Here is a 27,695-nt window from a genome sequence, read left to right on the forward strand (position 1 = left end):
TCCTAGGCTATAAACAATTTCATCCCCACCCTCTCTTCATGTTATCTGTCATGCATACCTAATGCTGACTTTCCCTTTCTCCCTCCTCTCCAGATGCAGTGTAGACTTGACTGGTGACTGGTCTGCAGGCTCTCCACTTCTCTCGTCCCTGGAGTCAGCAGGTCGGGGGGAAGATTCCTGCATTCCCCTCCTCTCTCACTCTGAGTCTTTGTCTGGATAAAACCCCACCAGCCCACCATTGGAGTACACGACTCATCCTCTCCCGTGTTGCTTGGATCAGCACAGCTCATCTCCTGACCGAGGAGAGCGCAGCAGCTGCACAAGATTCTTCTTTTCACCAACTGATCCCTTCCCGGCCCCGCCTACGCTGCCCTGTCATCATGGTGCTGTCACAACGACAACGAGATGAACTGTAAGTTGCCAACGCACCTGTCGTAGTAGCATCTGGCTGAGACGTGAAAATGTGGATTGATATCCTGTGCTTTGCTTGTTGTGTTTTTAATGCGCCTGCACAGTTTCCCAGTAGTGTGTCTGCCTTTCAGAAAAGCACCTAACATGTTTTCACAGTTTTCATTTTCTCAAATTTGCACAAAGGGTTTTTCCACTTAGGGAGGAGCAGTATTCTCTGTGGGGGTGCGGTTCAGTTATTTTAATGACCAATTGATAGCATCTTAGATATTAGGAAGTATTACTAACCCACCATGCTGTGGCAGCACATGTCTAATGAAATGTGAGGGTCAAACACAAAGAGCTGCCCAGTGACAAGAGTACACATTACAAAGAGCTTGATGATTGACTTACTCTTGATCTTGCTTGAGCTCGCTCCAGTTAGCTATCTTAGCCCAAGCAAAGCGATGAAATTTCTGAAAATGTTTGCAGTTTCCAAAAGGACGAACACCTGTTACAATTAGGGTTGGGTATCGTTTGAATTTGAACGATTCCGATTCCGATTCCTTGTTTCGATTCCGGTTCCTAACGATTCTCGATTCCGATTCTTTTAAGAGGCAGGGTCAAAAAAAGTTTAGGATATTTTAAATGAGCTAGCTAGCCAACGGTCTTTCTGATTTCTACTCCATGAATTCGGAGCTGTTTTATCATGTTCGACGTGCACCCTCCTATGCACGAAACAATCTTGTCGCAAATGTTGCATTTTGCCGAGATTTCGTTCCGTTTAGAAAAGTGAAGCCACACTTTCGACCTCCGACGCACGCTATCCACGTTCGACCGTAGACATTCGGTTAAGCCAACACTTCCGGTGGACGCTTCTTCGTTGGTGTTCAGCGGTTTCTTCTTCCGGTCGGCGGACTGGGAATTGAAACTAGGAATCGAAAATTAAACTTTTGAACGATTCCGGGAAAATCGCAAAGCTAGTCCCTGTTCCAATCGATTCTCGATACTCGATACCCAAGCCTAGTTACAATGAACCTTTATTATGATATTATACAAATCTGTTTGATTCCAGACACACATGTGTATTCACCAGAGTTTAAATGGGGAGATTCAGTTTTCTCATTGTTATCCCTCAACATGAATCAATGACTGGTTGAAGGTTCCTGACCTCCCCTGAGGCCTGAAGCACAAATGCATCGATCCTCCACGTACACTGCTTCCCCCTGCAAATGTTAGGTAGTTACAATTTGCCCCATCTGACCTTAGCAGGAGCTTAAGAGTACCACCTTTGCCCCACGATAAACACAAGGGGGAAAAGCGCTAATCCAGATTATTCATTTGCTCCGTGCACATTGTCAGTACTTCCAAGGTGAAACCATGTGCCCAACATGTCTGAGAAGTGGCGATACAGACAAAAGAAATATCTGCTAATGTGTGCTGTGTAGAATATATCAAGGGAGTGGGTGAAAGTAGGAAAAGCCCTGCTGAGTCTGCGTGCTTGGTAATTAACCCCTGAGGCAGGAGATAAAAAAGTGAAGACATCTCAACGTGGGATACAAGGTCATTAAAAGGAGACTAGAGGATCTTGCTGATGATCACTGAAGGAGTCTAATGAAACCAAAAGAAGAATACGGTGAAGATATTTGCCTCCAACTTGACATGAGACGATCTGGCGACCTTGTTGACTGTCATTTTCATTCTTGTTCCTGCACTGTCATTGAGAAATGCATTAACATTCACATGACAAGGCTCTCCACATTCCTAACAGTGTTTCTGTGTTTCGTGTGATTAGTGCCGTGGGAGGTGGTCTGTCGGTATGGAGATTTCCATTGGAATGCTAATCTTTCATGCTATTTGCTATTCAGAGGAAGCTGCCGGGACCCCCCCCCCACCCGCTGCCTCCCCCAACCCTCATTTCTCCTCTGTTGCACAAGCCTTCATGGCCCCATAACTTACAGAAAACTGGTGCGGGACCACTCGAGACACATTCAAGCACCTGTTGCGTTCCACCCGTTGGAGATGTCACTTGGCTTACTCTGTGCCCCTAAGATCTCGTTTCCTAACTGGCAGTCTCATTTTGGTAAGCCGACTTGGAAACCGGGCGGTCCATTCGAATCAGACAGAGAGGGTAATGGGAACAGTGACTGAATGACTGTCTGCTATTCACACTAATTTTTCACTGGGCCCCCTCCTTTGTTTGTCACAGTCTTGTTTACCATCAGCCAGCGAATAAGGTTTGTTCCCACTGCAGGCGTCCTCTTCCCCTCTTCAACGTTTTTAACTGTCAGAAGCAATCAAATGACTGCAGGCAGTCTGTCAAAGCTAACCTCGCTATGTGCAATCAGGGCAATTGTTTTTGGCATTACATTATTATTTGTCTTTCTTGGGGGGGAAAAACATAAAATTGGTGCAAAAGCGAACAAGCATCTCAGTTAATCCTCCCTTGCAGTTTTTGTTTTTCCAGTAATTATTGAGCTGCTCTTTAACATAGATTAGAAAGACAGCACAGCAGTTTTATTATCCTGGTGTGGAACAGCATATCCTAAAAGGAGAAATAATCTTTGTCCTCTGAACTGGTGCTATTTTGTCAGCACCACAGTCAGATGCTGTGATTGCGTAGCAGCCTCACAACAACTCTTTTTTTTGCCTATTTTAGTCAATGAAAAGTGCATTTGTGTTTCCTACCAGGGTCAGGGGACTTACACCCGGCAGCATATAGTAAAAATAGATACAAGAACACAAACGATGTGCTCCCCTGAAAGACCTGGAGGCACCCATGTGCAGATGAGGCCTTTGCTTTTGAACTTTCTCTCTGCTTTTCAAAGCAAATCCCTCTCAGCCTCCCCCATGTCTTAGGCAACAAGATATTTCATGTGATTTTTTTTTTTTTTTCCTTTTTCCATCATCCCCTGGCTGTGAATGTGGTGACATAACAAACGAGCTGCTATTCAGTGATGTGTAGGTGACATATTCAGTGGTGGTATTACGAGTTTACGGTGACCACATGCTCATATATGAGTTGTCTCGTATTGCTTTGTTCATGCACATGCAAATGAACCTGAACCCTAGAACAAATATGTTGTAGCTGGGTTGAAGTGTTCCAGTGGTTGCCAGTGGTTCAAATTTTGAGAAAGTCAGAAAGTGCAACGCATAGCAGCTGGTTGTGGTTCATACGAATCACAAGCAGGACAATGGATTTCCCCCCAAAATTACAGAAAGTGAAAGAAAAGAAAAAGACATTTGTTGCTGGCACATGGACGCTCTTATGGGTGGCTGGCTCTGCACCAACAGTGAGGTTTCGGACATGGCTGGGTGAATCTGCAGGGGGTCTGTCACAGGCATGGATCTGATTTTGCCCCGGGACTGCCACACAGATGGGCTGGCATCAGTTACAGTCTCTGTTTTGTGGACCATCATACCATATCAATCATTCATTGTCCTCCATATAAAAGGAACCGGAAGAGAACCAGTCTACCGGATGTAGAAACCTGGAACTGTTACGTATTTGAGTTTCTAGTGACTGTTCATGGTTTCCTCATGTAATGTATAGCCGCAGTAATTAGTCAAATGACTGATGACTGAATAACTGACTGAAGCAGCAACTATTTTTATAATTGCTAAAGCCAAATTTGAACCCACTGGTAATGTTATTGTATATTACATTACATTGACAAAACAATAACCATGCTCAGCATTAATACAAGTACAAATACTAAGAATAATAATTGCAAGGTTAGTTGAAAGTGTTTAGTAAAAACAAACCTTGTATATGTGGGTGGATGTCTATCCTCAGATCTGTGCGGTTTACTTGTTATCCTTCGTTTATCAAAGGTTGAATTGCTCGCAGTGTCATGGGGATTTAAGAAAGGACATTTGACTCTGGCTTGAGCTCTGTCAACAAAGCTCCATCGTCACCATGCTATAGAAAATGTGTACATGCCACACACACCCATTACAAATGAAATGTGACATTGCTGTGTGTTTTGGTGTGTGGACCAGACCGCTGGTCTTTCAGGCCCGTGCTGCTTTTGATCTTGAACTCTTCCTTCATTATTCCTCATAATCATGAAAGGTAGAAAGACAGTAGTGTGGTAGGATCTTCTCTGTGAAGCCCCACGAGAGGGAGTTTCCCCTTTTGAAGTTTTCTCCTGGCTTAATGGTAGATCTCTACTATATTGCACTTAACTCATATGAAAGTGAACTGCCTTTTTTCTCTACTACTTACCTGCTTCGCGTTAATTTTAAGTGCATTATGATAATCACTCTTCTAAGAAGCTTTTCTCAGGAATAAAAGTTGGAAATCAACTAAAGGGCACTCCTTCTTCCTCTTCTAAAATGATGTGATGGATTAATTGGCTGGTTAATCTAAGCGATGATTGCCTCCAGGTGACATACTTGGTGTCTTCGAGGCTCCTTTTCATCTGTCTGGCAAGAGAAATAGTAGACCCATGGAAATGGGCTGTTATGAATTCCTGTCATATGATTTTTATTTCTGTTAACAAGTTCTCACTAAGAACTTATCAGCTGCTCAGAACCAATTTAGCTCTCTACCAGTCTGCTGCTTTCCTTGGCGTGCCTTCTGTTCTTTCCTTTGTGGAGCATTTGTGGTTTATTTTCTGTCAGAATTGATAGTTTGTTTATCCGAATATGTGAGATGGGCACTGAAGGAGTGTTCTCCTACTATCGTTTGATTGTAGCGTGGCGTCGCCTGAATCAATTCTTGTCCCGATTTGAATATGTTCGGATTTCATTATGAGTGTGCATCGGTCGATACAGAGAAAGCAATACCTCTCTGCACCACAGTTGGATAGTCATACAGCCAATCAGAGCAGCAAATGCCTTAACCCAGTGCTTCTCAAATAGTGGGGAAAAAATTTCTGTCCCCTTGGGGAAAATAATTGAGAACCACTGCTTTAACCCTTGTTAACTATTTGTCCTTTAAAGTTATTGAGCTGTCCATATCTTTTACAGGAGACGCTATAGTGGAATCTAAACGTCTCAGTTCTCCGATGGCAACCATTTTTTTTTTTTTTTTTTGTAAACGAAATCAGTTTAATGCTGCTTTGATGACGTGTATGATTACATTGCTGTTAGTCTTCTGTCCATCACGGGATAAATCCTAACCAAACGATTTGATTGGTCCTTCAGTTCTTCACTAGGCATATTGAATGCTGAATGGAGCGACTCCAGATGGAAACTCCTCCATTAAAAAAAAAAAAAAAAAGATTTGTGTTCGAGGGAACTTTTGTCTGGCTTCTAGGCTGGTTTGATTGAGTAGTTGCACTTCGTCTTGTGGTTACTTAAGGGTTTCCTTTTAGATGTTTTCTTCGACTCCAATCAAATGTGAACCGTGTTGTTTTTGGTCTGGTTCACACGAGTCACAATACCGCACTTCCTTTCTGTACATCTGCATCACAAACTACACCACGTTCACACAGTTAGACTCAGCAGAGACATTGTTTGCATCAGCACAAAACACTGGCCTGTCATTTTTATGTTTACGCTGTGGTTGTCATCCCACAGAACAACCATTGGCGCAGTCATGCCACCAAAAAAATCGTAATTGTTGTCAGACTGTGCACGGGTAGGTGTAGCTGTTTGCTCAACGAAAAACATAGGCTATGATATATGCTCTTGAAATACTCCATAGGAACATGAAGTTTATGTGCGCCAAGGGACTTTTACAGTGCGCACAGCTACCTTTCTATTAAACATTTATCAGTGGCAGTGAAGGGACCCATACATCGTCTGGTCTAGAAATGTTCCCATGTAAGGTTTGTGCTCTGTAGACGGATATATAGCAGGAGGAAATGTCCCAGCCAGGCAACTGTAGCTGATGGAAATGCTGTGTGCCTAATGTGGTATTCATTAAATATATTACAATCTGCTACAACTACAAGAAAAACTCTGCTAGTAAACAAATCTGTCACGATAATAATCATGGTGTATCTTAACAAATGGCTTGTACAACCACTCATCTTATCTGTGGTATTCTTTGTTACCTCTTACTTTAGATGTCTGTTGTACATGACTGAATAATAAGATACGTCTTGGATTGGGTGTGTTGGGGTGGAATATCTTTTACAAGGAGTGCTTTTGTTAACACAGCCTCCAGTCTGTTAGCAGAAGAATTCCTGCATCTGATAAGGTGTTATTCATTTAACCATCCACTTCACGTGGTATCGCCCTGGAGTGCTGGTAATTCAGAAATGTCTAGTGAAAATATATTAAATAATCTAATCTGCTGACCATTAAAACAGGCCACGACAAAAGCTTGAGTAGTATTTTGCAGCACAAACGTAGACATGGTTAAATAATTTAGTCAATAAAACATGTACGAGCGGCCATTTGCTTGTGTCGGTCTATTGGTGCGCGTCTGTCGAAGGGATGCACTAGTCGGACCCCAGTCGATGGAAGTCAGCCTGTTAAATCAGAAATTGGCTGTGATCTTAAAGAACCACTGAAAAGAACAAATAAGCTCTTCCTGTTTCCTTTTATTTCCTTTCATTATATGTCAGCTGGCTGTTGGCTGTAGTTTTTGCGGTGTATGTATTCAGGTGCAGGTTTTTGTCCCACAGCCGGCCTTTTTTTGACGTCGGTTTGGTGTATCCATTGTCTCCCAGTTTCCAACATTTTTATAATTTATGCAGAACCTTGTGTGGGCAGTGTCAGTAAATGTTTATTTCTAAATTGGTGCGACGGTGTACGATAATGGAGCATGGACTGGGAGGAAGTGACGTCAGTGGCTCGATGGCTGACTCACCAATCTTCTCAGAAGGATGATCTCATGCGTCTCTTCCTTCTCTCGTCCGCATCTCACCGCTTGTGTCGCTGCCCCTTTTTTCCTGCTCAATCCATTAAGGCTTTAAAGAGCAGGGGAGAACGGTTCTGACACCGATGAGACCACGAGACTCGCATAGGATTTACTTAATGACGTGAGGTTATTTGCACTTTTGAACAGACGGCGTTGTTGGAATAGTTGTTGGGTGATTTAGTGTTTGTCCACGGTGTCCTCACAGAGAAAGCCTTGTGATCCGAGCAAGAGTGAAAGTTTCAAGCTTCTTATTTTTTTCTTTTTCCCCCCACTCACTCTTGTCTGTCCGCGTAGTCACCCTGTCCTCTTTCTCACTATCTCCCCATCAAATCATTTAGCTGTGGGCTCCTAGTAACCATAGAAACCTGCCAGTTTGCTCTCCCTCTGTCTCTCTTTACCTTATTCTCCGTCTCTTCCTCGCAGCCGTTGGGGAGCTATGCACGTAAAGAAGCCGCGTGACGTTTGTTCGTTTGGCACATCCAGCGGTCTGGAGAGCGTTTGGTCGTGTCTGCTTCCAGCGTTGTGGCTCTCTTTTTATTGTATGTTTAAACATTAGCCCCCATTTTATTCACTTGCGTCTGTGCTGCTTTGTGAAAATGACGCAGCTGTGTGTGTGCGCTCTATTGTTTCCCCATTATCATCTAGTCCCCTGGAGCTGCAGAGATAGACTGCTCCAGCATGTGGTTTACATATTATATCTAAAGTTGGATATAAAATTTACATGAAAATGACTTTTAATGAGATGTAGTTGGCATTAGGAGCTAACTTGTGTTCCTGATATTCTGTATTCTGATCTACCTTGCAGTTGTTGTTGGGTGACGGATAGGTATTAGCTGGTAAACACACTACATCTAAGCTACCTGTGTGTCCCAGCTTCTTGCTTATACTCTTTTGCAGACATGCTAGCACACCTTGGGTCTCCTGACTAGCTGTCTGGACTTGCAGCAGGCTGTCGGAGAAGTAGATAACCTCCTGCTAACCTTGAGCTGTAATGAGGTCTGCTCCTGTCGTCATGGGGATTCAGGTGGGCAGAGGGAGAAGGGGCTTTCGGTGCTCAACGCTGACCGAGAGGGCGCGGGGGGGCACACAGGCTGGGCCGACAGATTGTACCCCCCGCCCCCTTCATATTGGCACCTCAAAGCCTGCCTGACAGCTTGTCTGGCGTCTCCTGGCGTTAATGTTGTGCACGAACACAGAAGGGCCAAGAAAACGTGGTACTACTATTTAAAGGAAAGGAGCATTTCTTTAAGGCATTCATGAATTCAGTGTCAACTTATTCTGTCTGTTTAATGCAGTTTTTTGTGTGTGCATAGTTTAGCATTTAACATAAGACCTTAAAGCACCACTGGAAAAGCACAAAGAAACTCAAATCCATCGTGGATCCAGAAGAAATAACCAGGGTTCTCATTACTTGCTTAGTCAGTGGAACTTATCTTTTCATGACTTTAGTGCTTTATCTTTGGAAAGGAGGCACAGGAGAAACAGTTTGGCCATATTAAGAGTCAAACTCCACAGCCAAGAAGAACGCACAGCTGCTTTCCACCACAGATTGAGTCGTACTTCTCTAAGGTTACGTCACCATTGATAGTGGAACATACAGTACAATACAGTGATTAGCATCCAGTTAGCACGTCTTGATAGCTAGAATAATTTAAATTATAGTAATGCAAGGAATCATGGAAACTGCCCTGATTATTCTTGTCTATTTTCATACTGCCGCACCTTCTCATGTACTTAATGTCTTTAGAGCAGTAATAATGCAACGCCATCAGTATTGTACACTTTTCCAGTCTATTGTAACGGGTGATTATTAGGGTGTAGACATTGCGCATGGAGTGTGATATGACTGTAATTAATATCACAATTAAGATTATTTTTCCAGTGTATCAGATTGCAAACATACACTTAGTGACTGCTTTATCGTGTTACGCTGTGCTCACACTATGAGTGAAAGCAATTATAAGGTTTCTGTTGGTGTGTAATTGAGGTCACAGTTGAAGGTGTATTGTTTTTTGTCCTCCTTGGTTACAAACACACCGTCACTAGCTTAATCTTCAATTCTGAAAACATTAAACACACCTGTGACAAACACGTTGTAGACATCATAAAATCAGACTTTACTGCAGTTGTAGTTTTGTATATTTGTATTGGACTCAGCAGGTCTGCCAAATATAATGTGTACTCTTTTATATAAGAGAGTATGTATCTCAGTAGACCCTGTTAAATAAAGCTTAATGTAATGTAACTTTGCAGAATGATCACAATGTAGTTAAACTGAAATTTAATATAGGGTAACATTAAATTACGGTTGGTCCTAAGTCCAGGTATTGCCCTTCTCTAGGAGAATTAGCAGAGTACATGAAACGCATAGTAAGTGCGGCAAGTGGAACGTCTTAGTTGGGGGAAGAAAAAAAAAAGAAGTAATATAAATAATTCACTTTTCTGCACTCTCATGAGAACCTAATTAGATGGAAGATAAAAGCCCGACCTGTTGAGACTGACCGACTCAAACGTCATTAATAACTTCAGTGTAAATTGAACGGCTGCTGAGGCTGCACTCGTAAAACCAGACCTTTAAATGTGTAAGTTAGCTGTGTGTGTGTGTGTTTGTGGGTTTTTCCTCGCGGCAGCTCAGGAGACAAAAACAGGAAGAGTGAAGGTAGCCCCTTCTCTCCTCGCTTTCAGCTCTGACTGACTCGTCTATTGTCTGTCCTATCTGGCCATCTCTCTTCACATATTTGAAATAGTAGGACTCTTACATCCCGCTGCTACCATCCCCACCACCTTTTGTGTCGGCTTTCTGAAAGGACCTGGCGTCTTTGAATATCTGCTTGTGTTCGCTGGTAAACTTAAGCCTGAAAAGGAGACGCAGTGGAGTATCGATAGCCAGAAGCTTGGAGTTCACAGGCGTGATTCAGTCCACAATTTGTCTCTTTTTTTCTGCGTGTATGTGAGTGATGATGGGATGTACATTGACTCCCTTTTTCCCCCATATCCAACACCACGGGGAGTCGTCCATTCCCATTATTTGCCCACAGCAACAAGAGCTCATTATGGAAGCCAGACAGATGTGTTCTCAATTTGTGTCAGAAGGGTGGAGGAGGCTGGGTGTGTGTGTGTGAGGGAGAGGAGGAGGCCCGTCTGTGTATATTGTTATATGGTAGGTAGTGTTGGACTGCATTTGTGCATATAAAGCAGTTTTATTGTATAGTGTGATAACAGTCTGAATGTGTAAAAAAATCGTGTTAAACCTCTGTCTGGCATGCTTCCTGAACGTTCTCATTTTCTTTCTTTGTTTCACAATGTTGAATACTGCCCCATTACGCATGTCGCTCCGGTGGCAGTTTAACCACTATCTTGTCTGCTAATCACGAGAACTAATTGGGGTTCCTCTTTGTCTCTTTCAGAAATCGAGCGATAGCCGATTATCTACGTTCCAATGGATATGAAGAGGCATATTCCACTTTCAAGAAGGAGGCGGAATTAGATAACGTGAGTATATTAAAGGTGGACGCGTGCATCCGCGCAGCCAATCAGACCAATTTACGACAAACAATATGCCCTGATTTCCACTTTATTTCTCATTTTAGTCGACACGTTCACGAGTGTGACCGGGAGCACCTGCACCCAATTAGGATGCTCCGTCTGATTAGGGGGGTCTCTGCTCCGTGTGTCTGCTAAATGAACTTGAGAGACGCTTTTATTCACCTGCGACTATTGGCTCTCTGGCAGTATTGTCACATATGTCCTTTCTTTAGCATTACTGGCTTTGCTTTGAGATAAAATTATAATTAGTTGAGCTTAAACGTTGTCACAAACACTCTAGGTGGCCATTTTATTAGGTACACCTGTACTATATGACACAGTTTATTACATTTGTGTTATAAAGTGCTTTTATGTTGCCTGTAATGGTAAATGTTTTGGATAGAGGTGTTGGTTAACCTAAACATATGCTTTCAGGTCATATAATAAAGTGGTCACTTCCTTCTCCTGCAGTAAATCCTACGCTCATGAAGGTCATGTTTGCTTTTTTTGTTGATTTTGTCTCACGAAGGTGTTCACTTCTGTGGTAATCATGAAGGATGTAATTTGTCTTAAAGACTCCCCATATTGATGTACAGTAAATGGAGTAGAAAGAAGAATTGACCATACATTTGAAACGATAAAAAGGTTCAGCACATTGTGACCTTGATGATTATTTTAGACTGCATTAGTTTCACCTTGGCCGACCATTACCTCACAGATGAGTGTGTGATTCAGATGCTGACCTTTAAAGGTGGATGTCAGCACTTAAACCTTGAGGTATTGTAGTAGTGTAGAGTGTGACACTGAATTTATATTAGAATAATTGCTGTGCTGTTTTACGATTTTAACTAAATTTAAGGAGCTCCAGAGGAAACTCTTCCTTGTGTTGTCAGTTGTGGCCCATTTTCTTCCACCTCACCATCCCATTACAGCCCAACCGAGTCGTTCTTCATGCGGCAGCCCTTTGGAAGCAGCCTGAATAATGAATGAATGGCACAGAGGGATCGGTGCACCCTGTTGGGTATTAGCGCTGCAGCACATGCACAAACACGCACACACACACACTGGCAGGGCCATGATAAACAACCATGTGGATTTTAGCACCCGTTTCCCGAGGCCACATTGTTAGACGTTCATTATCAATGCTTTTTATGTCATTTATGTTGAATTAAATGTTTTTCACCTTTGGCCCTTTGTGGCAATTTGAGCAGCATTTTAAGGTTAATGCTGTGCCGGGCAGTGTGCACTAGAAGGAATAATTAATAGAGGTCATGCTCTAGTTTTTTCTTTCCTCCTTGTGAAAGAAAATGTGCCTACCTACTTGCACGGACAAACACATACATATGTGGTTGTTAATGATCCACTGCCAACAGGATGGTGTGTTGCAGTGAAGTCTGGCACTTGTCATTTTGTGTGTGTCTCTTTGTGTGTGTGTGTTGGTGTCCAGGCAGATGGCAGATTAGATGACTGCAGACTCGTCCAAACTCAGCTCCCTCCTCTCCTTCTATGTTTTCCTTCTCCTCCTCTCCCAGCACCTGGGAGAGACGCATGTGCATGTCTTTGTCTTTTTTTTAACGCACACACACGTTAGACTGAGGAATCGCCTCTTCTCATTGAGAAGTGTTAAATATAGGCGTTAGTATTGCCTGCGACTCTCCACACCTCAAGGATGTCTGCTTTTGTTTCCAGCTGAGGCTGAGGAGGTAGCTGTGAAATTGGAGCGCAATGCTAATTTTCTCCCTCACTGACACCCGTGGCTGTCTGTCAATGTGGGTTTTTGATGCTTTGATAGTTAGTAGCGCCCTTGAGGCACTGACGGTACACGCTGTGGCACCAGAAGGGTAGAGTAAGGCTACACAAAGCAACACTTCAGTCTATTTACATGTTTTTTCTTTGTTTTAAATTACATTTTATTAAATTAAATTTAAGGAGAATACGTCAACTGCTTTTGAACATTTTAAAATGTTATCGTTGCATCATTGTGGTATTTATGTGTTGCTGAAGACGTTCATGAATTGCACCTCCATTTTAATCTAATTTAAAGCTGAAACAAGTTGTTCCCCGTATGATGGAAAACTGAATATCATGACAGTAGATCAATGAGCGAATCAAGCAGTTTGAAATTGTCATGTCAAGGAACAGACGCACCAAAGTGACGACATGAACTGCTGCCAACCAAGGCCTACTCTGTCCTCGCGTCACCTGTGTCTGGACCAAAAAAGTTGCACTTGAACACATCGCTGAGACTATAGCCAACTGGTCCGTACTATGTTCTGTGCTTGTTAGAAAGGAAACCGATGGCTTGCAGTAGTTTGTGTTCATCATTCAGAAAGGAAAAATAGAAAAGCCATTTATTCATTCTAGATGATCTGGTTGTTGTTAAAAATATTTTATATTTATTTGGATACACAAATACGAACGTATAAAACAAGAAGAGCCTTCTGTGTGCCCTCTGAACCTCGTTTTGTTTACTTTCACCACTTCCTACACACAAACCAGTTGCACAGCCAGTTCAACATGTTTAATGCTGGTGACAAGGGTCCGACTAGTGCCAACGTTGGGTTCTGTTTTTCTTCTTGTGCACTAGTTTTCTAAGCTCATCAGCCAATCGGAGAGATCTCTGAAGGACTCGTTATACCTCCAAGTCAACATGCTGAAATGAACCTGCATGACACTGACAGACAGCCAACGTTGGCTTGGTGTGTCACGGCCTTAAGGCTTTGTGACATTCTGATATTATTATTATTAGTTGCCAGCCCAGTTTTATATCTGTTTTTTTTAATAAGTCGTGACTGAGAAAACATGCCACTGCATTGGTTTCTTCCTTCTTGGCAACAGGGAACAGACTGTTTGTGCTTTGAAGTCTGTTATGTAAAAGGTAGTGGCCAGCTCGAGGTATTAGCCCGCAGGTGGAATCAGGCGTCTCCCTGCCAGGACTGCCACAAGTTAACTTCCACCGCTGCCTCCAGTACCGGGTGTGTGGCTGTAAGCTGCCTAAGCCTTTCTTGTCTGCAGGAGATTAGCCTGTGTGAGAAGGATTAGGACTAGAGTGTGTGTTAATGTGTGCACAGACTGAATGTGTTTGTGTGCGTGCGTGTGTGTGTGGTACAGTAGGTTGGTCGTGTCTGGCAGTCTGCGTCGGCCTGTGAGGGGCGTGTAAATAATTCCTTGCTCGCTCTTACTATAGCCAAAGACCTCAACATGCCACCCCAGCTGGCCCCCCTCCCACAGGCCTCACCGATTATGCTGAGCCCACGACTTTGATTGGCTTTATTTTTGCCTGTTTGCCTGATATCCCCTGTTTCTCCCCAACAGAATGAAGAATTGGATAAGAAGTATGCCGGCCTTTTGGAAAAGAAATGGACCTCAGTCATCAGATTACAAAAGAAGGTTTGTGTTTTTTTCTCTCCTTAAATCATGCTTGTGGGGATTGTAGTCTTGTGAATGGTTCGTGACATTACAGCTGAGTGTAAGTGCACCAAGCAAAGCATACACCCAACCCAACCCACATCTCAGACTATGCCCGTATGTCTATACATTATACTGACTCGTACCTGCACCCTCTGGGCAGGTAATGGAGCTCGAATCCAAACTGAATGAAGCTAAAGAGGAGATCACCCTGGGCGGGCCCGTAAGTCAGAAACGTGACCCCAAAGAGTGGATCCCGCGCCCGCCAGAGAGGTACGCGCTGAGTGGCCACCGCAGTCCAGTCACCCGCGTCATCTTCCACCCAGTCTTCAGTGTCATGGTGTCTGCCTCTGAGGACGCAACAATAAAGGTCAGTGCTGCTGTGCCGTCAGATGTTGCTGTAAAGATTATATGTTATTGAAATGGGGTTTTAGGTGTATTTCAGGGTTTTCACACCCGTTTCCTGCACAGAGATGAACGTCTGCAGGTGAAGTCTCCAATAAAACCCTGATCATTATCGATACACACTTCTTCCGATGTGCCTTTAACATTACACTTTGTCAAAGATGAAAAGCAGCCTCCATGATTGTTTAACAATACTGGCTTTAAGATATCATTCAGCATCGTTTATTTGTCATAATTAAGCATATTGGTGTCTGCTGGTGTGTTATCAGACATTAATGGGAACAGTATTGATGTCGAGCTGTGTGAGATGCTCCATCCCCAGCTTGCACAGATGGCACAGCTGCTCGGTATGGGTAATATTTGAGTACGCTAATATTTTTATTGATGATGTTTGGGCTAAAGCAAATGTGAGAAAATGTTCAAAGGTAATATTGTTTGTGTTTTATTCCTTCCAAAGACACAAAGGCTTCATGAACACAAAGGCTTCTATCTGTCTGATTTTTGCATCCTCCCACACCACAAAAAACTGATGGTGGTCTTTTTTTAATTTAGTGCCAGCTTGGTGGTAACTCTACCCAACACAGCTTTTAATTGTTTCTCCGCTTTCCTCCTCCTCCTCCTTTTGTTAACGCTTCACTTCCTTCAGCTCCTGACGCTCCTTCCTGGAAGCATCTCTCTCTTTGTGTATCCCTAGTTTCCATATATAAACTCCATCGTGTGTCTCTGGGCTATTTTTACAGCAGCATCTCTCTCCACGGCGTCACCGCACAATACCAATACTCTGCTGAGCTGTTTGTTATGTATATTTTATTCATGAGACAATAAGAGACACTTGTACATCTCCTCCCTTGCTACACCCCCACAGCAGGGATCCCTTGCTCCGTTTTGGCATCTTCTTCCTCTTCCAGCCCCACCCGTCCCTCCCACTGCAGAGCCCCGCCTCTCAGCATCCTGCCTCATTTATCTCCCACTTAAAGCATTAGTTGCCCCACCTTTGCCACACACCATCGGCTGTCCCTCCCTCAGGCACAGTCAGGCCTGGCCCCAAATCTAAAATTCGGTCGAGCTTTCTTACACATCTCCTCCTAGTCGCCTCGTCTCTTGATGGCCTGGCCTGACTCCCTCCGTGTCCTACTTTTCTCCTTCTGAAGAGCTCTCATAAATTTTTAACCAGAGAGTAGACCTTGTACTCTTTACACAGGAAAGACTGAGAAGCTTGTCTGCTTTCCACTTCATGTTGATGTCTAACCTCAGACTGAACTCCTTGTCTGTTAATATTTCAGTCATCTAGCTTGAAGACATCTGAGAACCCAACAAATTAACAGATGTTGTTTATTTTGTACAGAAAGCAAAGTAATTTTGTTTTTCTGACTTAAAAGTTATTGGTTTTAATCTAAAAAAACTTACAAACTGAGCTAATAAAAAGCGGGTAACTTGGCACCAAATGTTTTTCTTTTTTCAAATAATGTCTGCAGCAAATGTATTTTTGTGAGGTCATAAGACCTCCTCATCAATTTGTTATCAGTTTTTATGAATTCTTAGTAGACTAGTAATCAGGAGCACATCAGGAATTTGGCTTTAGTTTAACTTAGGTGGCAATATTTACCGAAAGATAGAAACTTTCCTCTTGCTGTGATTGCCCCTGATCTTTCTCATCTGTTAACCCATTCAGGCCTAAATACTCTTCTGTAAACCCCCTCTCAAAACCTGAGGTTTTTCAGAATATGTCAACACTAAAACCTTAATTTCTCAGGCTCTGTAGCAGATAAAAACATGAGATAAAAAGCATTTGACAGCTTACTTCTTTGGCTTTCAACTTGACTGACTTGCTAGGGCATAATCTTCAAATGCATTTTTTTTAAAAATCAATAAACTCCATAAATTTTGAAAATCAGTAAAGATCTATTTTTTCAATTACTTCGTCAATATCACTTCCTTCACTTGAGTCAGCCGTGACGGATCGCTAGCACGGTGTTTAAAATTTTCGATCAAAACATACTCCACGTGTAGGCTTATTTCGACCAATCACAAAGCGTTTTATTAGTCACATGAGTTTAAAAAAAAATCCCTAAGCATCTTTGTCACTCACCCAAGAATATTTCAGCCAATCACAGTGCATATAATTGGCCATGTGCCTCGAAAAAGACGACAACGCTCAAAATGACACAGACGCGTTTGCCGGTCTTAATGGTAACTACGCATAGATGCGTGATCCGGTCTGAATGGGTTAACCAGACGCATGTCGATGTGAATTTTCCCCTGTGCTCCTATTTGTCACTTTAAACTGTATAAAAAGAAATCTCCATTGACCTTTTTCCACTCTGTGGATTTTATGTAAATCACCAAATCATCTTGATGGCACATCAGCCTTCAGCTCGGTTGATTTAAACAAGGGCAGAGAACTTGAATGTCGACCTACTTGTGGCTTACTTGACAAATGCCACATACAGAGGAAGACAAAGTGTTTTTGTTGTTTTTGATCCAAGGCCCTTTCACTCAAGGAATTCAAACTATTAATCATTATGAATTAGGTGAGTTTTTCTGCTGCTGCATAAATAACGTCATGGAGAAGAATTGTCTTTCTGATGGCATTGAGGTAGTTAATAGATAGCGCTTTAGATGCTGCTACTGAATACTGTTATGATTCTGTTTAAACCTGGTGTACCTCCAAACACGTTAAACACAGCAAACTGCTCTGGGATAAACCCCCCATGCATCTGATACCTCGTGGCCATCTGTAGCTTCCTTTGTGGGGGAGGCAGAAGAACTACAGGAATGGGGGAGGAAAGGGTGGTGGGGTCTTCTGTCACCGTCTGCCCAAAATCCCTCACCCCAAGAGAGTAACCGAGGAGGGTTTATCCCTCCGTGACAGACCGTCTGTCTGCTTAAAAGCCAGAGATGCAACAGCTTTCTCAGGCTAGAAAATGAGGCTTACTACTGTTCACTCCATTTTCTGTCTGTTCTCCAACTGGCAGCGCTGCGTGGAGCACAATAAACTGTCTCTTGGCTTTTATCAGGCCTAAATGTAACCCTAATTGGTATGTGTCCCAGACATTAGCAACAGTAATGTGTCACAGAATCTGTAATTCAGTACACAGTGTCTGTAATGCCTGCAATAAATCTGAGTCTGGTCATGTTTAATAATTTAGCCATCAGCGTGTCTTATTGTCGACTGTAATGTGACTTCACTCGGCAGCTCGGTTCTCTCTCTCGTCGCTCAGCTGAAAATGATGCGACATTTGGCGTCTGTGCTGGAGGGATTCATTTTGAAATAAAAGAGCTTGAAGTGCGTTTCTCAGTGAAACACCGACTGTGGTTAGTTGCATCTGTCGGTAACGTTTGCCTTTTAAAGATAATGAAACCATTTGCTCTGTTCACCAGGTGTGGGACTACGAGACGGGAGACTTTGAACGCACACTGAAGGGCCACACAGATTCAGTGCAGGACATCTCATTTGACCAGACTGGAAAGCTGCTAGCATCCTGCTCTGCAGACATGACTATCAAGCTGTGGGACTTCCAAGGCTTTGAGTGCATCAGGACCATGCATGGTAAGAGAATGAAACCAGTAGCCTAACTACTTTAGTACTTGAGCACTTTTTGGCTTTGAAATCTGCAGACATGCATCACAGCTACCATAAATGATTTATAGCTGTATTTTTATAACATATTTTGTAGTGAGGTTAGCAAGTATTCCACTGGAGAAAGTTGGTGGAAATGACAAAATAAACAAAAACCTTTCACAAAAAAAAAAAAAAAAAAAAATGCTTTTACGCCGTTGGGCTTTTTTCCAAATATGTTCTGGAGCATTTAACTCGCATGACTGATCAGCTGATTCAGCTTCCGTCATCCGTCCTCGCTGCATATAATAAAATCATAGTGTTTCTTTCTCTCTGGACAACATTAAAGAATAAACTGAATAAATAATCTCTATTTTACTCTCATAATTGCCAAAGGGACTTGTTAGGTTTCTTCTTCTTCTTCTTTGAGTTTTTGTTTTGTATTTGATTTGCAGTCTTAGTTATTTTTTTGTTTTATTTTTTTGCGAGGTTGTTTAAAAATTGCTTTAAATTCACTTGAGAATTACAGTATAGTCCCCACATTATTTCTGTCTACATGTAGATTTAGATTGTTAATAAGACCGTCTATATTCTTTTCCTATGAGAGCATCTGCCGTGCCTGTGGTCATGCCAGCATTGAGTCAGTCTTTAGGCGTACACCCCGTTTACGTCACCCTAATTGCCAAGTAAATGACGGCAGCGTATTTTACATGCGCCCTAAGGCCCTACTGATTTACAGACCACAGTAAAAAAAAAAAAAAAAAAAAAAAATGTTTCCCATCTTAAAACGACTACTAGAAGTGTCCATTGACGTCTGACTGAAGCAGACGTCAATGAATATTAATGAAATAAATAATCCTACTCAGTGAACAGACTTAAATCGCTCGAGCATTCTTAAATTTATGCCACAGATCTCACTGGTTGCCGTCTTTTTTTTTTTTTGCTGTAATTGAGGACCGGCTCTCCTCTTCAACAGATGAGCTGCGTTTCAAGATGCAGAGAAATCGCCGCCTAAAACCATTTATTAAACCCAGCCTGTTGTTTAGTTTTATTCCCCACCATTTCCCCTCCCCGTCCATTTTTACACCGCCATCCATTCACTTTTAATTTATCTACTCAACCCTTTCTAATCCACCACATCTTTAAAAAAAAAAAAAAAAAAAAAAACTCGGGGCCGACTGGTGAAGTAGATTAATGCCGATTTGGACAGCAGTTTAATTATCCTCTTCAGCACCAGATAGCACTTTTCTGTGTAGCTGCCACCCATTATTATAGCCTCATGGCATGTATAAGTGCACAGACACACACAGACACACACACACACACACAGTTAGGCTGGCCTTTTAGAGTATACTTACTGTTGTCTTCATCTGTTTAGCAGCTTAAATATGGCCAAGCATCTAGGTAATTAGGCGTCTCTTATTCTCCGTGGAACAAAAACAAGCCCCGGCAAATTGGCTGCCTTGCTTGTCATTTAATTGGCTAATTGTGACCAAACCCGCCGTTTTTTTGGCGTTTTCGGGTCCTGAAATGTGTCAAAACTGTAACAGTGGTTAAAGTAGAGAAGGAAAGATTAAAAGGCTCATGTGTTGCCATCTGAAATAGTTAAATGACATTTTACACAGGGCCTGCGCTGTTTGGAAATCTTGATTACAAGGTCATGTTTTTGTCTTTTCTGTTTTGCAGGACACGACCACAATGTTTCGTCTGTAGCCATTATGCCCAATGGAGATCACATCGTTTCTGCCTCGAGGGACAAAACCATAAAAATGTGGGAGGTGGCCACTGGGTATGTAAAAAAAAAAACAAAACAAACACCCTTAAACCACTGTTACGAACACTGTGTTTTGTTTTGGTTTTGTTTTTTAACTGATGCGTGATGTTGTGTTTTAACTCATCACGTCCACGTCTTTTCTGTCCATTAGCTACTGTGTGAAGACCTTCACAGGCCACAGGGAGTGGGTTCGCATGGTGCGGCCCAACCAGGACGGTACACTGCTCGCCAGCTGCTCCAACGACCAGACAGTTCGTGTTTGGGTCGTGGCCTCCAAAGAATGCAAGGCTGAGCTGCGGGAGCACGAACATGTGGTGGAGTGCATCTCCTGGGCACCGGAGAGCTCCTACCCCACCATCCTCGACGCCACAGGCTCCGAGGTAAATTAAGGGTTTTGGTTCATCTAAGGTTTCTTTTTTTACTGAGGTTCACTGGTGGTGTTAATTGTGAGTTATTTCACTTTTAATATTTGATGGCGCTTGTGCCTGTGAGTCCACACACTGGGACTGGGAAACATCCTGCCACAAGTAAATATCAAATCACCATGATATACTGCGGTAGGAACAATACTAGTATCAGATTTCACACATTCAACATGGAGAGTAGTGAAAGTCAAGTAGTGAAAGTCAAGAAGGCGGTATTAGCTAACTCCTGAGGAGGTCAGAAAAATAGACCACAGGAAGCCACTGAAGGCAATAAATGCAATGAGCGTTTTGACCAGTGGGCTAATTATATTGTTGCGTCTTTGGTATCCAGTGTTATTCATAATGAAAGCTCAACAGACGAGTTGAAGTGTGATGATTAACTGTCACTGGTGATAAATTGGTGGATTTGAAACATACTGTCCAGACTCTGAACTAAATTAACTAAATGAAACGATCGCTGACTGCCTGTCACACCCAAATCTTGGTGTCAGTAAAAGCAGACCTAATCGGTAATTTCACGGTTATGTACCAAGACAAAGTTTGCACGTTCCTTCTCTACATGCGTGGCCTTATCAGCGGGCCTCATACGTCACTACTCCCGACTGACAACCATGTGAACCGACGAGCTCAAAATGAGAAGTGTGCACTCATACACAGACGGATTCACCACATGGCCTAGAGTCAGCCCGCTCTCTGTGCTTATGCCTTGTGATTTTGAGTGTGTCCGATTGTTGCCTTGACAGATTCAAATTAAAATTTCCCTCGCACGTGTTCACTTGCACAGAAGCTGTTTTGATTCTTAATTGAAGTACGACATGAGACGTGTGTTGACGTTGGACAGAGCTGGACCCTGAAAGACAGATGTTATCACCCAGATGTTTGCACATGTGCTCACAGACTATTACGTCCCAGACATTAAGCACTCTCAGTTTTGGATAATGCTCGGCTGCAGTGACTGAGAACGTTGTAACAGACCCAAGCTTTGAAACACAACTTAACTGATGGTTTTAAAAGCATCCGTCTGCACTTATCAAACATTCAGTGACTTTTATTTGGCTCAAGTTCGCTGGAGTCTTGACCCCGTCATATTTCTTTTTCTCCTCCACACTCCTTGGGAGTAGGTGAAGTTGGACCAGAAATACATTTTCTTCCAGTATTTTCCAGTACTATTTCCAAAGTTCCTGGCACAGATTTGAATCATATGAATCACAGTCAATTTATTAAAGCAAATCCCTTTCATTCACCGTGTTGACATATAAGTGGATTTGAAGTGTGTGTTAATGTGTTATTAACAGATATTGATACAGGATAGTACAGGTCCTTATAAAATGTAATGACTAAAATACATATTTGTGGTATTTAAATTCTATTTTAAATATGATATAGACTGAACATAAAATATGTTCTTCAAAGTTGTGTAAATTATCAATAATGAATTAATTACTTGACTGATTTTTCCCCTTTTTTGTGTCTGACTAGTCCAAGAAGAGCGGTAAACCAGGCCCCTTCCTGCTGTCCGGCTCCAGAGATAAAACCATCAAGATGTGGGATGTCAGCATTGGCATGTGCCTTATGACACTGGTGAGGACAGTCTCGTGATAACAGGCCTAAAAATACAAGTTTTTATATAATTTGTGTGTATATTTTTGTTTTAAAATTTGCCGTGTCTTGTAGGTTGGCCATGACAACTGGGTGCGTGGGATCCTCTTCCACCCTGGAGGAAAGTTTATTGTGAGCTGTGCAGACGACAAAACCTTAAGGATCTGGGACTACAAGAACAAACGCTGCATGAAAACCCTGTGTGCCCATGAACACTTTGTTACCTCTCTGGGTAAGCCACACTCCCCCCTAAAAAAATATTCAAAAATATTCATGGCCACTTGCTGCAGGAAGCCTTTCTGTTCTCCGCATTGAGTAATGCATCTCTGCTCAGAGATATCTGCTTTAGAAAAAGGTTGAACAATTGTAGAGAAGCCCAGCGTCTCCACCAGGGTCCTGAGGCTTGCTGGCAGCTGGGGGTTTAAGAGGTAGACAAGCGCTCTAGGATTTTTCCCGTCAGCCGCCCCCCCCCCCCCTCCTCGTATGTGCGGCTTTTCAGCAGATCAAGGCTCGGGAACTCTCCTGAGGAGCTCTTGAGCCAACTTTTCCTTGGCAAGCTGTTTGAAACCCAGTCCTCTTAAATCCTGCTTCAACCAAAGAGGATCGCTGTGAACTATTGATGTGTTGAATTGTGGTGCGGTGTGAAAAAACACAAAGCACCTTTGTTTGAAATCATTGGGAGAAAAAAAGTGTTGTTTTCCTCCTTTTCTCTGGTACAATACTGAGAGCTTTGCTTTTAAAGTGATGGTAACATCATTTGCATTTAGTTCGAGCATATTATTAAGTCCAGCACGTTCATGTTTCTGATTAGTGGTAGTGTTGGAGGGGGGCTCTGGTTCTGTCTTTTCTCTTTCTGTAAACATTTTTGATGACTTGTCTTCAACTTGGGGGCAGGTGATGGGGTACAAAGATCAGTGATGTGTGGGGGCAACTAGCAAACTAGCATTGGTCAGTCAACTACCCCTCAAATAGTAAAGACCCCGTCCACACAGGAAGTGATTCTCTCGTCGTCCGTCTCTTTGTAGCAGTCGGTCGCTTGTGGATGTTCCACGCTCTGGTTACCTAGGTGACACTCTTTGTATGTTTTCATCACTAGATACAGAACATAAAAGTGTTGCTAGTGTATTGATGGTGCTAGCTTTTATTTCTGTCACCACAAAGTACCCTCAGTGACTCTGTTGCCCCATCAGAGTTCAATCGATACTTATCAGCGTGGTGAATGCGGTGGGAGCAACCAAAATCGTGGATGTTGTTTCCTTTTATGTCATGTTTCAAACAAAGCGTAATGGTCGTCCCCTCGAAGTTGAGATGAGTTCCACTTGGCACCCATACTTACCCCTTTTTTCACCCTTCCTCGATGCCACTCACTGAACTAATTAACATTCAGAGGTCTCTAGCTGCCACATCGCTGCTCGTCTCTTCCTGTGTGTACGCCACTTAACACTCCCATGTATTCAGCTTTCTATTTATAAACCGAATAATATCAACCGTCTCAAGGGAGTAGATCCCGTGAGGCCGAGGCCACAGCACACTATAAATTCTCCTTTAAGTGTCAGTCTTTTGCATTACTAGTTGTTTGGTGTTTTTGTCCTTGTTCTTTGCTCTCATGACGTTTCGTTTGTTCCACAGATTTCCACAAGGCTGCCCCCTACGTGGTCACCGGCAGCGTAGATCAAACATTAAAAGTGTGGGAGTGTCGCTGATTTGGACCTCGGAGGATTGGACCACCACCCCAATTAACCCAGGAGCTTCTCTGGATCCCACATTCCCCTTCCCTCCCTCCCTCCTGCCATCCAACCTCCTCCATCCACCCCTCCCACCTAACCTCACCCGCACATCTTCGTCTCCTCCAGCTGCACTTACCACCATGGTTATTTACCCATCGCGCTCTCTGGTCCAATAACTTTTGTCCTTCTGTGTAAATTATTCCTGGATGTAGATCGAGCTATTAAATGTTACACAAAAAAGTATTCTTGCATGGTAATCCAAAATTGTATACTGTAAATTTACATAACGTTGTCTAGAAGTACCATAGGTTTAACACGGGGCTGGCCGTCTGTCACGCAGCCTTACCGACCAACCGAAGGCAGATGTTTTTGAATGGGTGTAAAACGTAGGGCACTAAAAAAACAAAACAAACAAAAAAAAAAAAAACGATAATTTAAGAAATGACAGTGTCTTTATGTGTAAGATTTATTTTTGTCTATTTTTTTATTTAGGATTTTTTTTTTCTTTTTTTTTTTTCTCTGTTATTTCTTTCCTTCACTGTCGTAGTCTGTTGATGCCTAGCTTGGTGACACGTTCGAGAGTTAAGGCGGGAAATGCGATAAACGATGAGATGCGATTGTTTGTGGGGCGTTGTTATTGAAATAATCTGTAGCTTTATAACATCTCTTCTCAAGTGTGCATACCATTTCTCTTCATGTGGAACTAGGTAATATTTTAATGGCTGTATATACGAATGTTTCAAACTGTTGTCCTTGGACCTCGGGGGCTTGAAAACTGCTTTGTACTCTTGTCGTGGTGGCACATTGAACCACTGCTAGGCTTTAGGTAAATTATCCTGTTTAAAAATACAAGTGGCTTTGTGAGTAAGCTTTTTACAAGAAGCCCGATGTAGCGAGCAACTTAGTTTGGCTTTCAGTGCGCGCCCTGGGTCACAGCAGCAACCGAGTCCAGGGATTACACCAGTCTAATCTAGCACTTGACAAAGACCTCGGATGTTTGTGTCTCTCTATTTAGGAGATAACTTCCTGAGACCTCGCATGTCAGACTCTGGTTTGAGATGACTCCCCTGTCCACTTCTGCTCCCCCGCACCAGTCAGCTTTGGCAGGAGTTGGTGCACCATAGGAAGTAAAGTTTGAAGATGCTGAGCTGTCCCATGGCGCCTCTGAAGTGAAATAAAAAAGAAAACATTTAACATGATGAGTCAAAGTGAGCCCCCTGGGTTTGATATCTGGGATGTGCAAAGATCTCTTTATTTCTGAATTATATGTTCAGCATAATTAAAAAAAAAAAAAATGGTTTTGATTAAAAAAATGTGAATATAAAATGTAAATTTAGCTCATTAGTAAGAGATTTGGCAGTTTTGTATGATCGCACTAAAGGATGAACTGAATGGAAATGACGATTAGTGAGGAGAAGCTAGCGACAGACATGCCGAGTGATCTGCTGATGTTTTGTCTGTAGATGAATCTGATGCTGGGTTTGGGGTATTTTTATTTTAAAGCCCCTGGATCTGATACCAGTGACAACACTAAAGTCTGAGGATCTCTACAGACAAACGCACACAGACCTCTCAACACGTATGCAAACGTCTCCTGAGTGGCTTTCCTCAATACGAGAAGATTTCAGACTGGATAATAAACCAACCATTCCACTTCTCTTATAGGACAACAAAAATGAAACGTCTCGCTTCTAACCATAGCTGGCGAGGTGGTTCATTAATCTTGCACATCCCTGCTTTCACTTTGGTCGTTTAACAGCGATCAGAGACGACATTAAAGTTTAATGATGTTGATAAACGCATAAAAACCTATAATTTCTGATTAGCCTTTTCATTCCAGTGCAGTTCTCGGCTAATAAAGAATTCCACTGCCTAACCGATCTTCTTCTTATCTTAGCTTCTTTGCCAAGTTTTCCTCTTCCTGTGTGTACTGGATGTGGTGATCTGCTGCTCAAGCTCTTGCTAGTGGCTACTGTGAGCCTCATGTGACCTGTTGATGTAGCACTGCTGCATGTTGACCTGCACCGAGAGGCAGAGCTGTCGGAAACGTACACTTGTTAAAGCTCAGAGCCTTCCTATCAGACTTATTGGTTTGAATAATGGAAACTGTCTTTGTACTAAAAGTAGTTTGACAGTTTGGGAAGGGTGTGTATTTGCTCCCTTGCTGAGGATATGAAGTTACTGTACAGTCAGCAACTGGTTAGCTTAGCCCAAATACTGGAAATTGAGGGAAACGGCTAGTTTGACTCCTGACAACGGTAAAAATAAACCTGTGTAGCGGCAGCTGCTATAAAACTCATTATATATCTTGTTTGTTTAATCAGTCCTAAAATATGAGTTATGTTTTCATAGTTGCTCAACTGGTTCCCCATTGAATCTAGTATCTTGGTTGCCTGGCAACTAAAGTTCAGTTGAACTATTTGTGAAAATATTTCACTTTATTTTTTTGTCTAATTAAAAAATATATATATTTCCCAATAGTATTAAAGCAGTTGCGGTAAAATAACACACTGAAGACATCTGTAAGTGTTGCCTGTGATATTGAAAATGAAGTGAAATTCAAACTCGGGACACTTTTCTACTGGAGTCTCCCTGGTTGCCTGGCAACTGGTCTCAGCTGTAAGAGAGAGCCAGGCTAGCCGTTAGCGGTCTCTGTGCCAAGCTAAGCTAACCATCTGCCAGCTCCAGCTACATATTCACTTTCCCAAACTGTTCCTCGTCCAGGGCCGTGTCCTTGGTCACTGGCTGGCTTGGTGAGTTCAGACAGCTCTGTTCTTTGGTTGTATAAAGGCTGGTTTTGTTGTGGTGATGCTATTTTGAAGGAGCTTCCATGGCCTCCTCCTTCTGTAAATGCAATGGGATTGTGGCAGACTAGGATGTCCCAAAGGAGAAGTCCTCTCTATCAGGGATTATTATTGTCTCCCGTTGGTGTTTGCCCCAAAACAAAGGTCTTATTTTTGCTAATGGCTGTTCTCTCTGTCCAAACTTTGGGTTGAGAGGCAATGAGCAAGTTTTATAGTACAATTTGGCATGGCTAATGAAGATGCCAGTGTGTTAAATGTTCTAGCTGAAGCCAAAAATGGAGACGTTTGTTCGTATAATCCGGTTCATCGACAGAAATCAGCCTCCTTGTTGGTCCAGCACTGTGACCAACTTTGGAAAATGTTAAGAGTCTCCTCAGGATCACGCTATGACATGCCAGACCGTAAAATGTAAATTAAAATTCCCTTCCTTGGTTTTTTAGTCAAGGAAGGTGGTTAATCAAAGGTCAGGACGATGTGTGTTCTGTTTATTTTGTAATAATCGGTGGAGAAAAAAAAAAAAAAAGGCAACAACACAGCTGAACTGCTGATGTTGTATAAAAATGTTCAAGAAAAAAAAAACGTTTTTCCCATTTGCAGGTCCCAAGCAATCCCTGTGCTGCTCTGGTCTGGTGTGTGAGGCGACCCACAGACGGGTTTTGTCTGTCTGTGGGTCGCCCGTCCTCTAGTCCGTCTGTCCTCTGTAACCTGCCTGTGAACCACATCCGAGGGCTTCAGACTGCACAACAAGCTCCTACAGGAGAGCTCATGATGTTTTCGCCACTATGGTCTCACTCTTCACACAGCAAACTGTTAACAATATACCTGGATGTCATTATTGTTTGCGATATAATAAAATAAGAAAAACTGCATCTGTGTGTCTTACTTGTTCTTTTAACTTTTACATTTTTTCTCCTATAAATGAATGTAAAGTTATACATTTTAACAAAAATCTATATATTTTTTGAAATTTAACGAGTTTAGCAAAAGTGTCAAGTCCTGAAGAAAAACCATAAACATGGGTATTTTATAAAAAGTGAATAATTAATTTTTACATAATTATATATATAATTATGTAAAAATAATAATTACATTCAGATTTTACACTAAAATATAAATGAAAATTGATCGAATGCATTTTAATTTTTTAGTTTTACTTCTATTTACATGTGGAAAATTATTTAACATTCATAAATATTGCTTTTAACATTTTTTAAAAATCATTTTTACATTTTAAATTTTCCCACTATTTACATCCACATCCATAC

General features: G+C 42.3%; 1 protein-coding gene across 1 annotated transcript in view; it reads left to right on the forward strand.

Annotated features, from left to right (window-relative positions):
* Positions 1-27,280, forward strand: part of LOC311498263 (lissencephaly-1 homolog) — a 34,302-nt gene extending 7,022 nt beyond the window's left edge. The window contains exons 2-11 of the mRNA XM_084558787.1: positions 94-412; positions 10,612-10,696; positions 14,045-14,119; positions 14,301-14,507; positions 17,924-18,092; positions 19,788-19,890; positions 20,027-20,255; positions 21,780-21,881; positions 21,975-22,131; positions 23,529-27,280. Coding sequence (XP_084414913.1) covers positions 381-412; positions 10,612-10,696; positions 14,045-14,119; positions 14,301-14,507; positions 17,924-18,092; positions 19,788-19,890; positions 20,027-20,255; positions 21,780-21,881; positions 21,975-22,131; positions 23,529-23,602 — 1,233 coding nt within the window. The 5' untranslated portion in view covers positions 94-380 and the 3' untranslated portion in view covers positions 23,603-27,280. The remainder of the gene's footprint in view (positions 1-93; positions 413-10,611; positions 10,697-14,044; positions 14,120-14,300; positions 14,508-17,923; positions 18,093-19,787; positions 19,891-20,026; positions 20,256-21,779; positions 21,882-21,974; positions 22,132-23,528) is intronic.
* Positions 27,281-27,695: the final 415 nt, after the last annotated feature.

The sequence above is a fragment of the Chelon labrosus genome (genome assembly GCF_963514085.1).
Source record: "Chelon labrosus genome assembly, chromosome: 13".
In the NCBI taxonomy this organism is placed as follows: domain Eukaryota; kingdom Metazoa; phylum Chordata; class Actinopteri; order Mugiliformes; family Mugilidae; genus Chelon; species Chelon labrosus.